Below are 14,493 nucleotides of genomic sequence, written 5' to 3'. Positions count from 1 at the left end.
ATCTAACCAGGAGAGGCTGGGTGCGGTGGCTCATGCCTGTAATCCCAGCACTTTGGGAGGCCGAGGCGGGTGGATCACGAGATCGGAGATCGAGACCATCCTGGCTAACATAGTGAAACTCCGTTTCTACTAAAAATACAAAAAATTAGCTGGGTGTGGTGGCGGGCGCCTGCAGTCCCAGCTACTTGGAAGGCTGAGGCAGGAGAATGGCGTGAACCTGGGAGGCAGAGCTTGCGGTGAGCCGAGATTGCGCCACTGCACTCCAGTCTGGGTGACAGAGCGAGGCTCCTTCTCAAAAAAAAAAAAAAAAAAAAAAAAAAAAAAAAAAAAAATCTCTAACCAGGGGAAAAATTTGTCAAGATCAGGCCAGTATATCTGGCAGAGAAGGCAAAGGGCAGGATGAGATGGGTCAGATGTTTTTCACGGTCCCACAGTGTTAACAAGTAAGTTAACACGGTCCCCACTAGGAGAACAGAACCAGAAAGAATTTGGGGTTAAATGGGCCACGCTATTCTGGGTACTCACTGTTACGGCTAATGTAGGTGGATCCAAGTTACACGGAAGCCGAATGAATATTCAGCACCCTGGACAGCTCCAAGCACATTGCTCTGCTGCTCCTGCTCCTGGGGTGACTTTTATATTTTAGGGACTTCACTGTCATTTCACTGGCCACCAGTATGGAATAGGACTCTCTAGACTTAGGAAGGTTATTTAGATGTTGAGAGCTTTATAAATATATCAAAGGTGGAGTTGAAACGTCTATATAGATTGGGAATCATTTGTCTAGACTGTGGTGGGGACTATTGGATCCCAGAGTGTGCAGCCCTGTGGGGAAAGATGGAACTGCAACCTCTGACATCCTCTGAGCACTGATGTTAGCTGCAGCAAGTGATGTAGCACACTGTTAATTTTTTTATGTACAAGTCAAACCTGCATCTTCAACCAAGCTACCTGAATTAGGGCGTCTTGGAGTCATTTTGACCTCTGAACTTTCACTCATACCACGGCATGGCAGCAGAGGGGTTACTAGACACAACCACATAGCCCACTCTCCTACATTATTGAGAAATGACATAAGATTCCTCGTTTTGAAAAATTTCTGGCAATTCACCCCATTAAAAGAAAATTAGTCTCTTCTTCTAAAGAATGTATGGTCTGGATTCCCTTTTCTGTGATGTTTTGGATGGGGTTAGAAAGATTTTTCTATAAGAGGATATGTGGTTGCTGGCAATTCTCAAATCTTTTTGTGGCACTCTGATTATATCAATAAACAGTCAATAGACTTGTAAAACTATATATTTAAAATAATTTACTAAAAATGTAGTCTTAAGACTGCAATGGCATCAAGAGTAAAAAAATCTCATATTAAATTCCCTGTTAGTTATTGTATAGCATTCATGTCCTATAAAACCAAAGCCAGTTTCAGAGGTGACCTTTTCTGATGCATATACCTTCGTTTTTCTCTTGTTTCTGCACCAGAGCTTATCATGTACAGACTAAAAAAGCAACATCAACAAAAAGCACAAATGTTTTGCTTTGGCTCCAGAAACAATGGAAACTAAAGCAAACTGAAATTCTTTCTCACTGTTTAGAAATATTGTGCATTGAGAGAAAGTAAGCCTATAGATCATTCAAAAATACTTTCTAATTAAATTGGTAGTCATAAAACTGTATTTTGGCTTCAGGCTGATACGTCTAGGTTTCTGGTATAGCCTTGGCTGTTTAGCTCGTATGACAATCCATCATTCTTCAAGATTCTTCTTGGGTTGAAATGACCCATCGTTTGTTTTGCAGATACCTCAAATCAGCTATGCATCCACAGCCCCAGAGCTAAGTGATAACACCAGGTATGACTTTTTCTCTCGAGTGGTCCCGCCTGACTCCTACCAAGCCCAAGCCATGGTGGACATCGTGACAGCACTGGGATGGAATTACGTGTCGACACTGGCTTCTGAGGGGAACTATGGTGAGAGCGGTGTGGAGGCCTTCACTCAGATCTCGAGGGAGATTGGTAAGCATATATTTATCAGATGATTGTATTTGGAGGTAACAGGTTGCTGATGCTTGAGCATCTCCAAGTGCTCTCTTATCTGTAGGGAATAATTAGAACTCCTACAAATGCATGAACTAGGCTGTCCACTCTAGAGGGAAGCTGGGTTTATTATAAATGATTTTGTTTTTCATAGGCCTATCAAGGTGACATTTTGGTGCTAATTTAGGAAGTAGGGCTCCTGACTCAAGTGAACATTTTTTAAAGTTGTCTGTTTTGACAAGGGAGTTTGCTGGCACATTAGAGGCACTGTAAATTTGAATAAATGACATAGTATTTGATTGTTCTAGATGGAAGTTTACATTAGCAAGTCATTAAATTAAAAAAAAAAGTCAGTGGAATTTAACATCCAACACTAGAGGGATTAAGTCTAGTAATCATCTTAAAACAATGCTGAAGTAGCCCCCAAGGCTATACTTAAGCAATATTCTTATTGTCATGTTTGACTTTTTGCATTTTTATTCTTAACGAAAACTCTGAAGCTTAGGGTGTGGTGAAGGGCAAGATGTAAAAACTTGTTTACAACAAGGTACTGCTGACCTCCATCCTGGGCTTTTTTTCAAGGTGCTTATTCAAGTGTCTAGGCATTTCACCATCTTGTATATGTACCAATGAGGTTATAAATCCATTCTACTACTTTAAAAACAGAGCAAAACAGAGGAACAACTTAGAGCACAGATCTTAACTGCTGATTTGTCAACAACGTATCTTTGTGAATGAAATATGTTATTGTTACTTAAGTACTATTATTCTTATTAAGAATGAATGAATTTTTCTATAAGTAATAATATTTTGTGGAAAGATTAAAGTGTCCATTGATTGTTTTTCAGTAATTTTGAGCCTGTAGAAAGACATTATGTTGATAAATTTATTGTTTTTCTTAGAGGCCTCGACTCAGAAAAAGATCATGGGAGTGATTTGGGCTTAACCATAATTACCAAGGACAAAAAGTCTGATGTTATTGAAATAGGATTTTCACTTGAGAGACTTGCAGATGACTGCAAGCTTTTCTGTACATAGTAGGGCATAGAAAATTATAATACACAATATTTAGTATCTTTAACATTTGTTCTACATTTGTGCTATTGCAGAAAATGTATAAAAGGCCTGGTCTTGTTGGACAGATTGGGCTAATTGATTTAATTGGACAACTGTTCACACCTGCTGTAAGTGTGCATGATGCCATAATCTTTGCTCTCTGGGAATTTATATCATTATTGCTATAAAATGGATTCAAAACATTCAATTGATCTTTAAATTATGACAAATTATATTACCTTCTTGGATAAAAATCTAAAGTTCATCTTTAGAGGAAATGCCCACTCAAATGAAAACAATAGCTTCTGGAAATAGCATTAATGTATTATTTAAGCAACTGATGTCAGTTCTTACCAGAGTGATAATTCAACAAGAGAAGGAAACTAATAAAGTATGTATTGAAATAAGTTTTCTGCAGTGATCCTGGACATTCTACAACTTGAGGACACATTTTGTGTGCTTGAGATAGATTACTATAAAAAATTCAAAACAGGACATAATCTTCCAATTGTTGCAGAATCTGACAAAATGCATTGTTCTAAAAGTTAAGTGAAACCACAGTTTTATTCTTTTGACTAAAATAAGAAATACTTAGCTTTTATTTTTTAGGGAGCATTGCTATGCTTTGGTAATACTGTCACATAAAAGGATTTAGATGGTGCCATTCATTATTCCTGTTTCTATCATAGTCATTAGCATGGGAGAAAATAATTTTGGTGCCTTGTATATGCTCTTGATTAGAGCAACACATTCCTTCTGTGTTGATCTTTTCAGTATTCTGTGACTTGATTGGTTGTCCATTCTATTTCAGTTCTTACTTATCTGGGGAATGGAGGAGGGATGGATTGTCAATTAATATGCAGAATACTGAAAAGGCCAAATTAGTACCACACTGGAGTATGCCATGGAATATATTAAATATCAAAATCATCCCTCATTTTAATGACAAAGATTTTTATCTAGAACAAAAATAGCTGAAAATTAAACCTTTTATAAGACAATGATATTAATGGGAATGGCAAATGGTAGCAACTTAACCCATTCTGAAATTATCTGATGTCTCTAATGAAAATTCATTAGTTCTAAAACATTTGCAGCTCTTACTACAACACTGATGACATCTGTCACCATGTTAGTAGTGTGTTTTTAAAAAAAACCTCAGTAGCTTGACTGAAGGAGATGTATACATTAATTTAGTTTGGAGTGTCTGCCCATTAATAAAATTGTATATTTCCCCAAGTCATAATGTTCTCTGTCCTTTGTTCTGAATTTCTCTTTAGCAACATTGATTACTAAGAAATTTCAGTGTAAATTTAGGCTTCCTCTGTCTTACCTCTCATTAACTCAAGCAGATCATAATGGAGTGATGGTGAAATGAAAATTGGTTTAGTGATAAATTGCTTCTAGAATGGTTTTCATTTTAACAAAATCAGACTTGGGGAAATCTCCTTTGTTAATCTGGGAGAATGAAGTTTATGAGTGTATGGTGGTCATGATCAGACCTCAGTGATGGCTCTTCCCTAGTTGAGATCTTTCTGAAGGGGAGAGGGCCAGGAGAAGCTTGATAAAGACAAATATCCCCTTGATATCCCAGCTGTTGTAGTGTCATCCCAAGGCATCTCTTGACTATAGGATTATTGCTGGAGAAGGAAAAAAATATATTTGGTATCAGCAAATAGCACAGTTTTACTGACTGGAGCATAGTTTGTATAGTGAAGTATGGGAGACAAAATTGGAAGGCTTGACATAGACACATGATTATTTCAAATCATAGGTTGTTTATTTTATCCTTAGTTTTCTAGACAATGGAGGTGTGCTAGGCCATTCTGCATTGCTATAAAGAAATCCCTGAAAGTGAGTAATTTATGAGAAAAGAGGTTTAATTGGCTCATGGTTCTGTGGGCTGTACAGGAAGCATAGTGGCATCCACTTCTGGGGAGGCTTCAGGAGGCTTACAATCATGGCAGAAGGTGAAGCAGGAGCAAAGGAAGGAGGTGCAGCACACTTTTAAATGACCAAATTTTGTGAGAACTCACTATCTTGAAGACAGCACCAGGTGACGAGAGATCCTCCCCATGACCCAAACACCTTCCACCAGGCCCTGCCTCCATCACTGGGGATTACATTTCGATGTGAGATTTGGGTGGGGATAAATATCCAAACTATATCATTCCACCTTGGTTCCTCTCAAATCTCATGTCCTTTTCACATTGCAAAATACAATTATGCCTTCCCAATAGTCCCCACAAATGTCAACTCATTGTAGCATTAACTCAAAAGTCCAGGCTGGGTGTGATGGCTCATGCCTGTAATCCCAGCACTTTGGGAGGCTGAGGTGGAGTTTGGGACCAGCCTGGCCAACATGGTGAAACCCAGTCTCTACTAAAAATTAGCCAGGCATGGAGGCATGTACCTGCTGTCCCAGCTACTTGGGAGGTTGAGGCAGGAGAATTGCTTGAACCTGGGAGGTGGAGGTTGCAGTGAGCTGACATTACACCAATGCACTTCAACCTGGGTTACAGACCAAGACTCCATCTCAAAAAAAAAAAAAGATATCCGAGTTCAAAGTCTCATCTGAGACAAAGCAAGTCCTTTCCACCTATGAGCCTGTAAAATAAAAAACAAGTTATTTACTCTTAAGATACAATGTGAGTAGAGGCATTGGATAAACATTCCTATTCCAAAAGGAAGAAATTGCCAAAACAAAGGGGCTGCAGGCTCCATGCAAGTTCAAAACTTCAAAACACAGCAGGGAAGTTATTACATCTTAAAGCTCCAAAATGGTTTCCTTTGACTCCATGTCCCACATCCAGGGCACACTGTTGTGAGGGGTGGGCTCCCAAGGCCTTAGGCAGCTCCACCCCTGTAGCTTTTCAGGGTTCAGCCCTTGTGTCTTCTCTCATAAGGTGTTGAGTACCTGCAGCTATTCCAGGCACCGGGTGCAAACTGCTGGTGGATCTACTATTCTGGAGTCTGGAGGATGGCCTCTTTCTAACAGCTCCATTTGGCAGTGCCCCATTGGGGACTCTGTGTGGGGGCTCCAACTCCACATTTTCCCTTGGCAATGCCCTTGTAGAGGTTTTCTGTGAGGGCTCTGCCCCATCAGCAGGCTTCTGCCTGGGTGCCTAGGCTTTTCCATACATCCTCTGAAATGTAGGCAAAGGGTGCCAAGCCTCATCACTCTTGCATTCTGTGCACTTGCAAGCTTAATGCCACATGGAGGCTGCCAAGGTTTATAGTGGCTCATACTCTCCAGAGCACTGGCATGAGCAATATCTGAGGCCCTTTGAGCCAAGGCTAGAGCTGGAGTGGCTGGGATGTGGGTAACAGTGTCCTGAGGCTGCACAGGGCAATGGGGCCCTGGACCTGGCCCATGAAAGGACTCTTCCCTCCTATGCCTCTAGGCTGTGATAGGAGGGACTGCTATGAAGGTCTCTGAAATGCCATGGAGGCCTTTCCCCCATTGTCTTAGATATTAGGACTTGGCTCCTTTTAGTTATGCAAATATCTCTAGCAAGTGGTTGCTCCACAGCCTGCTTGAATTCCTCTCTTGAAAAAGCTTTTTCTTTCTCTGCCCCATGGCTATGGTATAAATTTTCCAAACTTTTATACCCTGCTTCCCTTTTAAATATAAGTTGCAGCTTTAAGTCATTCCTTTGCTCCCACATCTGAATGTAGGTTATTAAAAGCAGCCAGGCCACATTTTGAATGATTTGCTGCATAGAAATTTCTTCTGCCGTATACCCTAGGTCATTATTTTCAAGTTCAAACTTCCACAGAGCCCTAAGGCATGAAGAGAATGCAGCCAAGCTGTTTGCTAAGGCATAACACAGATAACCTTTGCTCCAGAGTACAGTAAGTCCCGCATTTCCATCTGAGACCTCAGCAGCCAGGATTTCACTGTCCATATCACTATTACCATTTTTGGTGAAAACCATTTAACTGGTCTCTAACAAGGTACAAACTTTCCCTCATCTTCCTATCTTCTCCTGAGCCCTCCAAACTCTTCCAACCTCTGCCTGTTACCCAGTTTCAAAGTCACTTCCACATTTTCAGGTATCTTTATAGCAATGCCCCACCCCTCAGCACCAATCTTCTGTATTAGGCTGTTCTTGCATTTCTCTAAAGAAACACCCAAGACTGGGTAATTTATGACAAAAGGGGTTTAATTGGCTCATGGTTCTGCAGGCTGTACAGGAAGCTTAGTAGCATCTGCTCCTGGGGAGGCCTTTTGAGATTTACAGTCATCATAGAAGGTAAAGCAGGAGCAAGCACACCACATAATGGAAGCAAGAGCAAGAGACAGTTGGGAATGGGGGAGATGCAACACACATTTCAGCCACCAGATCTTGTGGGAACTCACCATCCTGAAGATAGCACCAAGCCATGAGGGCTCTGCCCCCATGTCCCAGCACCTCCCACCAGGCCCCACCTTCAGCATTGGGGATTACAGTTGCACATGAGCTTTGGGCAGGGACAAATATTCAAATTATATTAGGAGAAAACTGCTGAGGAGAGGGGGATCTATCAGAATGTATATTTAAGGTTGTACTATGAGAAGTAAAAGACAAGGAGACCAGTTCAGGGGCCATTCCAATAAAAATCTTGGCCTGATATAGGGCAGTGATAATAGAAATGGAAGAGGAGACAGACTTGGGGGTCATTTGTGAGGTGAAGTCTAGGGAATTTAGTAACTGATTGGACACAGAGCTTGAAGGTATGAAAGAAGTTAAAGTTGAACTTGAAATTGTATACCTGGGCAACTAGGAAAAGGCAGGTACCGTAAACAGAAAAGAGATAGTAAAATGAACACAGTAAACTTTAGGTAATAGCACATAGCTTTGTGGAGAAGAATAGCAAGGAACATTGATCTAGAGCCAAGCAGGAACTGAGATATAGATCAAAGTTCATTCTCATAAAATTGAGGATGGAAAGGTGGTTGCTAAGGTGAGAAGTAAAGGGGAATGAGGATGGACTCATGGCGAGAAGTTTTCATATAAAGGTGTATGATATGGTTTGGCTGTGTCCCCACCCAAATCTCACCTTGAATTATAATAATCCCCATGTGTCAAGGGTGGGGCAAGGTGGAGATCATTGAATCATGGGGGTAGTTTCCCACATACTGTTCTCATGGTAATGAATGAGTCTCATGAGATCTGATGGTTTAATAAATGAGAGTTCCCCTGCACAAGCATTCTTGCATGCCACCATGTAAGACGTGACTTTGTCCCTCATTTGCCTTCCACTATGATTGTGAGGCCACCCCCAGCCATGTGGAACTGTGAGTCAGTTAAACCTCTTTCCTTTATAAATTACTCAGTCTTGGGTATGTATTTATTAGCATTGTGAGAACAGACTTATACAGTGTGGGAATAATGGCCTAGACATTGCAATGGGGAGGTAACAGTATGATGGAGTGTTCTCTTTTCATGGGTTTATGGTCATGGGAGGGCTCTCAGTGTCCTTTAAAGAAGACTTCAATTATTGGAGATGATAAAAGGAGCTCCTCAGAAAAAAAAATTAACAATGTTGAGCAGTGCTTCATAAGAAAACATGAACGTTTGCCAGAATGCATAGCTGAACATGCACAGTAGGGTTGGGGTTAGGGCTAGGGTTCCTACATGAAGTGAGGTCCTTGAAAGGAGGTATTTTATAGTAAAGTATAGTAAACTAGGTGGCTTAAAATAATAGAAATTTATCATCTCACAGTTCTGGACACTAGAAATAAAAAATTAAGGTATCAGCAGGGCCATGCTGCTTCTGAAACTTGTAGGAGAGAATCCCTCCTTGCCTGTGTTAGCTTCTGGTGTTTGCTGACAATCCATGGTATTCCTTGGCTTGTAGATGCATCACTACAGTCTCTGCCTCTACCATCACATGACTATCTTCTTCCATCTCGTGTTTGTCTCTGTGTCTTCTCTTCTTATAACAATGCAGACGTATTGGAATAAAGGCCCACCCTACTCCAGTGTGACCTCATCTTAACTAACTATATTTGCAATGACCCTCTTTCCAAATAAGGTCACATTCTGAGGTACTGGGGTTAGGATTTCAATGTATTTTTCTTGGGAGATAATTCATTTTTTAACAGAGGGTGAAGGAGGGTATACTCAGAAAGTTAGCTTCCAGTGATAGGGATGGGAGGTGGGCCAGGAGGACAACATGTTGGTAATAAGGATGAGAGGGGCTTAAGTAGACAGAATTTAGTTAATGGAGAAGCCTGTAATATAGCGGTTTCACAAGTTCCTTTTGGAATGTTATGGAATTCTACTCTCTCAATACTGACTCTTGGGTAAATGAGGTAACCTAATGGATAATTCAGGGTTCCAGACTGGGGTAAGTGACGGGATCCCAGTGTCTGTCTGGCTTTCCTAGGTAGTTGAGAGCTTCCCAATAGGATCACAATAGACACTGCCAACACAGGTGTGTACCTGCTGTTCACCTGCCCTGCTTTGTGTAATTCCAAGAAACTTCTCTTTGATGACACCTGGAAAATTACATAAATCCAGAGAAGTTTTTTCTGGCCTAATTTATTTTTATTTCCCTCTTTAGTCTTTTGGTTTGAGGGAAGAGAATAGCTTAGTTGCTGCTGGTTAAGACCTACATGTTACACAACCCTTAGCTGTTAGGTCCACAGTCATCTATTTCTGTCTTGTTTAAATTCCTTGATATAATGTTTCACTGATATTATAATAAAGGAGTTGATAATATTCATTCATGCTTTTCCATCATAAGCTCTGGGCCTGGTGGCTCATAACTCAATAAATGACTTCCTTTAGTCTTTTGACAGGTTCCTTCTCTTCTTTGTCTTACATTATTATATTATTTTTAAAAGAAGACAGGATAATAAATGTTAATGCTACTGCTATCATTATAAGGGGCAAGGAAGCTAAAGTTTTATCTCTGAAGATAAAAGGAATATGTGAAAACATATCTTTTCACTGTAGATTTGCACAGTATGGTGGCACAGCTTCTTTAATCAGTCATCATGTTTATGAATGGCTTATTGAAGATGACAGGTCTTCAAGTCGTCATTGCATACATTACAGGGGGCAGAATGGACCTGATTCTGTCAAATATTCTACTATATGTGTCTTTCTCCCCTAAATTTGCAAATGCTGGAAGCTTCTGACTATTGTTTGACATGTTCAGAATATTAACGTCTTAGGAGTTGGAAGAGAACAGAGAGTTGTTGGGACGGAAGATTCTGTTTGAAATGTTAATGTAATGAACCAATTTAATTAGTTCATTTTTTGTGTATATAAAATGACAGTTGCCAAAAAGTTTGATGGAGTTTTTTTTTTTTTTTTTTTTTTTTTTTGGTGAGGGTCAAGCAATAAAGTAAGGAAAATTTCATCCCTAGTGTACAATCGAAACGTGTTCACTGATCATATTTTTAACGTATCTTCATACAGTTTTAAAAGAAAGTATTTTCCCCTCTTGGATTATAAACAAGAAACAAGTTTCTGTTAACTGAAATGGATTCACTTTAAGATTAAAACAAAGTATTTTCAATGACAGAAAGAAAAGAATACATAAAGAGCAGTGTTTCCCCTCAGATGTTCATTGCTTTGGAAAAATGACTTCCAGCAGGCAAAAATCAATTTGACAAAAGTATTAATGTTGTAAAATACTATGAATGAAAGGAAACAATTTAATTCAATTGAAAATTTTACTTTATATTCGTACAGCTGAGTTCCATTGATAACACCACATTTTGAGTTACAAATCACATTTAATTAATATTAACACCAGGTAATTGGCAAGAATAACTTCAAAGGAGGGCTGAGAAAATTGCAAATTGGAACTGCAGGTGCAGTGATACTGTAGAAGCTTTATAGGGATCCAAAGGACATGCATATGATTTTAACAATTATTGCAGAACCTGATCAAATAGAGTGTCATTTCAAAGCTGTTCTTCACCCCAGCCATTCCTAATATTTAGGGCCTAGTAACTGCCAAGTAGCAACAGCTGCTGTTAATATGAAACAGCAAACAGCATTCAAATAAGTGCTTTAAAACCTATGATTCTTATGCTGTAGTTAAGTTGTTAGTAAACAATGGCAGTTTGATGCAGTAGAACCAACCTTGCAGTCAGAAGCACTTCTTTAAATCCCTATTTTTCAATTATGAGATTTTGTTAACAAGCTTCTCTGAGGATTTCCTTGTCTGTAAAATGGAGGCCCTTTCTGCTCAGTAATAATCCAATGATAGAATTCTTGTGAATGTTCTTTATGAACTTGAAAGTGCTACTTAATATCAGGTATTACTAGTGAAAGGAATGGGGATAATACAGATTTTCCCCTCAAAGCCATAACAAAGCTGTATATTATCCTAAAGATGGTAGGTATGTTGCCTGGCGTGTAGGATATTTGAAATAGCAGAGTGTTTTTGCTTGATCTTAGCTATATGTGGCTAAGATTCTACATGAAAGACCAGAGAGGAGGATTTCAAGTGACTCCTGACCATCTCCTCTCTCTTTTCTCTCTTCCAGTTCTCAATGCCATCCACCCACTCCTGGGCTAAGTATTCTACCATCCTATTCTTGTCATCCTTGGTTATTGAATATTATTTACCATGTCGCCTAACAGTTGTTTCTGCTTAAATGTGACCATTCAGTTGCCACTTTAAAAGGGTTGAGATTTGAGGACAAGTTTGGGGTATTTTGCCTCATCCTTAGCAATGTGCTTCCAGAGTCCCTGTGCGTAACTCTGTGGTACCACTTGCCACTCTGATTGCAGTGCCGATTTCTCTGTTAATCTCTTCTATCAGGACATGTTTTATCTTAGTGGAAAGATCCCCATTACCCAGTACAGTACCTGGCATGTAACAGGTGCTTCATGAATTTCTGTTGAATGACCATTGTCACCAGATTCATGGTTGTGTTAGTAATGTGAGTCTGCGGGTAAGGTTTGCTCAGCCTCTGGGAAACAAAGGGCAGGGCTACTTCCAAACATGCTTTATAACCTTCAGGGGTTACTGTAATGTTAAGTCACGTTTTTATTGCTGGCAAATACCAAGCCGATAATCTGTAGGTTCATCCCAACTCTAATCTCTTAGGCAGCACTGGGGAGTGGTTAAGAACTTCTCACTGGCTGGGTTTATGTTCTAGATTTGTCATATTGTAGCAAAGGGATCTGGGTAACTTACTTAATCATGTTGTACCCCAATTTATTCATGTGTAGAATGGGGATAACAATTGTACAAGAATTGAGTGAGATACGTAACAATGTGTGGCTCATGGCTAGTGTTCAATAATGGTCAATTTGTTTTTTTTTTTTTTTTGAGACCCAGTCTCACTCTGTCACTCAGGCTGAAGTGCAGTGGCATGATCTCGGCTCACTGCACCCTCTGCCTTCTGGGTTCAAGCGATTCTCCTGCCTCAGTCTCCCAAGTAGCTGGGATTACAGGTGCATGCCCCCACGTCTGACTGGTTTTTATATTTTTAGGAGAGATAGGGTTTCACCATGTTGGCCAGGCTGGTCTTGAACTCCTGACCTCAAGTGATTCATCTGCCTTGGCCTCCCAAAGTTCTGGCATTACAGGCACGAACCACCACGCCCAGCCTCAATTTGTATCTTGTAAGGAGCCCATCTACACCAGCAGGTAGCCTATGAGTGTTCTTACTGCTCTGAATATATGTCCAATTTGCTCAATGAGCAAAAGGCAGCAGAGAGGCTAAGTGCTCAATTAAATGCAGCCCATTCTTGCCATTCCTGAAACTTGCTCCGTACCTTAGCAGTGATAAATCTTATTGTTTCTTCACATGACTAATGTACTACCTAGCATAGTGCTGGCCATAGTTAAATACATGAATTCATGAAATACCAGTCAGAAATGGCTCACCAAATTTGCTTGCTTCTTTTTTATTTTGAATCTTCTTAAGAATGAATCAATTCAGTGAGCATTTTTAGTGTAAGCTTTGAGGATACAGAAACAAATCATGGTCTTTGCTTTCCAGCAGGTCACTATGTTTCAGAGGAGGTGGAGATGCAAACAATTACAAATTCATGTGATCTTTGCCTTAATGGAGGCATCATTTAGAGGCATTGCCTCCAAAACACTGCCTGAGAGAGAGCATCCTGCAGTTCATATAATGAAAAGACCTGGCATGAGACAGTGGAACAGGACAGCTTATGGACCCCAAGCTTGAAGGAAGTACACAATGGCATATGAGTTAAATTAATTCTGACAACTTGAGTAGAAACACAGTTTCCTAAGAAAAAGAGTGCAAAAAGTTGAATGTAGAATATTATGCCAACTTTGTAATGTAATAAATATATGAGAAATGTTTAACATGTGTAAAATATCTAGTGTTTGTAGATCATCTGTTGGTATGTAGTAATCATCAGATCATCTGTTGGTATGTAGTAATCATCTGTTGGTGATTACTCTCATGTATCCTCTTACATGCAATCAGTGTGTGGCTTTACCTGACAGTGTTAGTCCCTGTTTTCCATGATCACCCCTACCCAGCATCACCCATGCCCTTGCAGCGATTTCAGTTTTGTTCAGTTCCTGAGTCTTAGCAGGGCCAACAGCTTCTGCCCAACATCAACCCACAAGTTGCCAGGGTTTGGAATGGTTTTGTCATGAGGGACCCTGTATTTGACTGTCCTGGAGTGAACCCTGAGCCCCTCTCTGTCACTGCAAACTCACAGTGATGTCCCACCAGACATTTGACTTACAGTTCAGATCCTTGGAGATGGACATGTCCCCAAAATCTGGCCTCCTGGTTTTGGACCATGACACACTACCTATTCCTTGTCAACTTTACCTGACTGGGTTGAAGTGTCTCCTCCTCTGCCTTTATTCTCTCACAGCTGGTAAGGTCTGACTATGCATGAAGTCATCGAGCAGAATCCTGGCTATCGTATGGGGCCCTGACCCCCTCTAGCTTGTTGTCTTTATATTTATCATGTTCTTTTAGTGTCATACAAATGAATAAATGTGAATTCCCAAGTGTAAGAGAATTTAGCCTCAAGTGATAGATTGAACCTCTTTCCCAGAGATTCCTGTGCAAATGCTTCAAAAGGGCCAGGAGCTTCACATGAACTGTGTGGTCCCTGTTTTCGGTTGTTTTCCTGCTACCTTACTCCCATTGCCAACTGTATTAGTTTGCTAGGGCTGCTGTAACGAAGTCCCATAAACTGGGTGGCTTGAGCAACAGAAATTTGGCCTCCACAGTTTGGGGGCCAGAAACTTGAGATCAAGGTGTCAGCAGACTTGGATCTTCCTGAGGCTGTGAGAAGGAATCTCTTCCAGCCTCTGTCCTTGCTTCTTGTGGTTTGCTGGTGATATTTGGCATTCCTTGGCAAGTAGAAGCGTCACTTCAATCTCTGCTTTCCTCTTTACATGGCATCTCCCCAATCATGGCTGCCAGATTGAGCCTGATTAATGAAGTT

The 14,493-nt window shown here is 40.4% G+C and overlaps 1 protein-coding gene across 2 annotated transcripts in view; it reads left to right on the top strand.

The window, feature by feature from the left end:
• The window catches only part of GRM8 (glutamate metabotropic receptor 8), an 814,595-nt gene that overhangs the window by 148,736 nt on the left and 651,366 nt on the right, over nucleotides 1-14,493 (top strand). For both annotated transcript variants that reach the window (XM_074036649.1, XM_065542532.2), the window contains exon 3: nucleotides 1,795-2,011. In XM_074036649.1, coding sequence (XP_073892750.1) covers nucleotides 1,795-2,011 — 217 coding nt within the window. The remainder of the gene's footprint in view (nucleotides 1-1,794; nucleotides 2,012-14,493) is intronic.

The sequence above is a fragment of the Macaca fascicularis genome, chromosome 3 (assembly GCF_037993035.2).
Source record: "Macaca fascicularis isolate 582-1 chromosome 3, T2T-MFA8v1.1".
NCBI classification, from domain to species: domain Eukaryota; kingdom Metazoa; phylum Chordata; class Mammalia; order Primates; family Cercopithecidae; genus Macaca; species Macaca fascicularis.
Note: the sequence above shows the minus strand (reverse complement) of the source record. Positions and strands in the feature narration are given on the sequence as shown.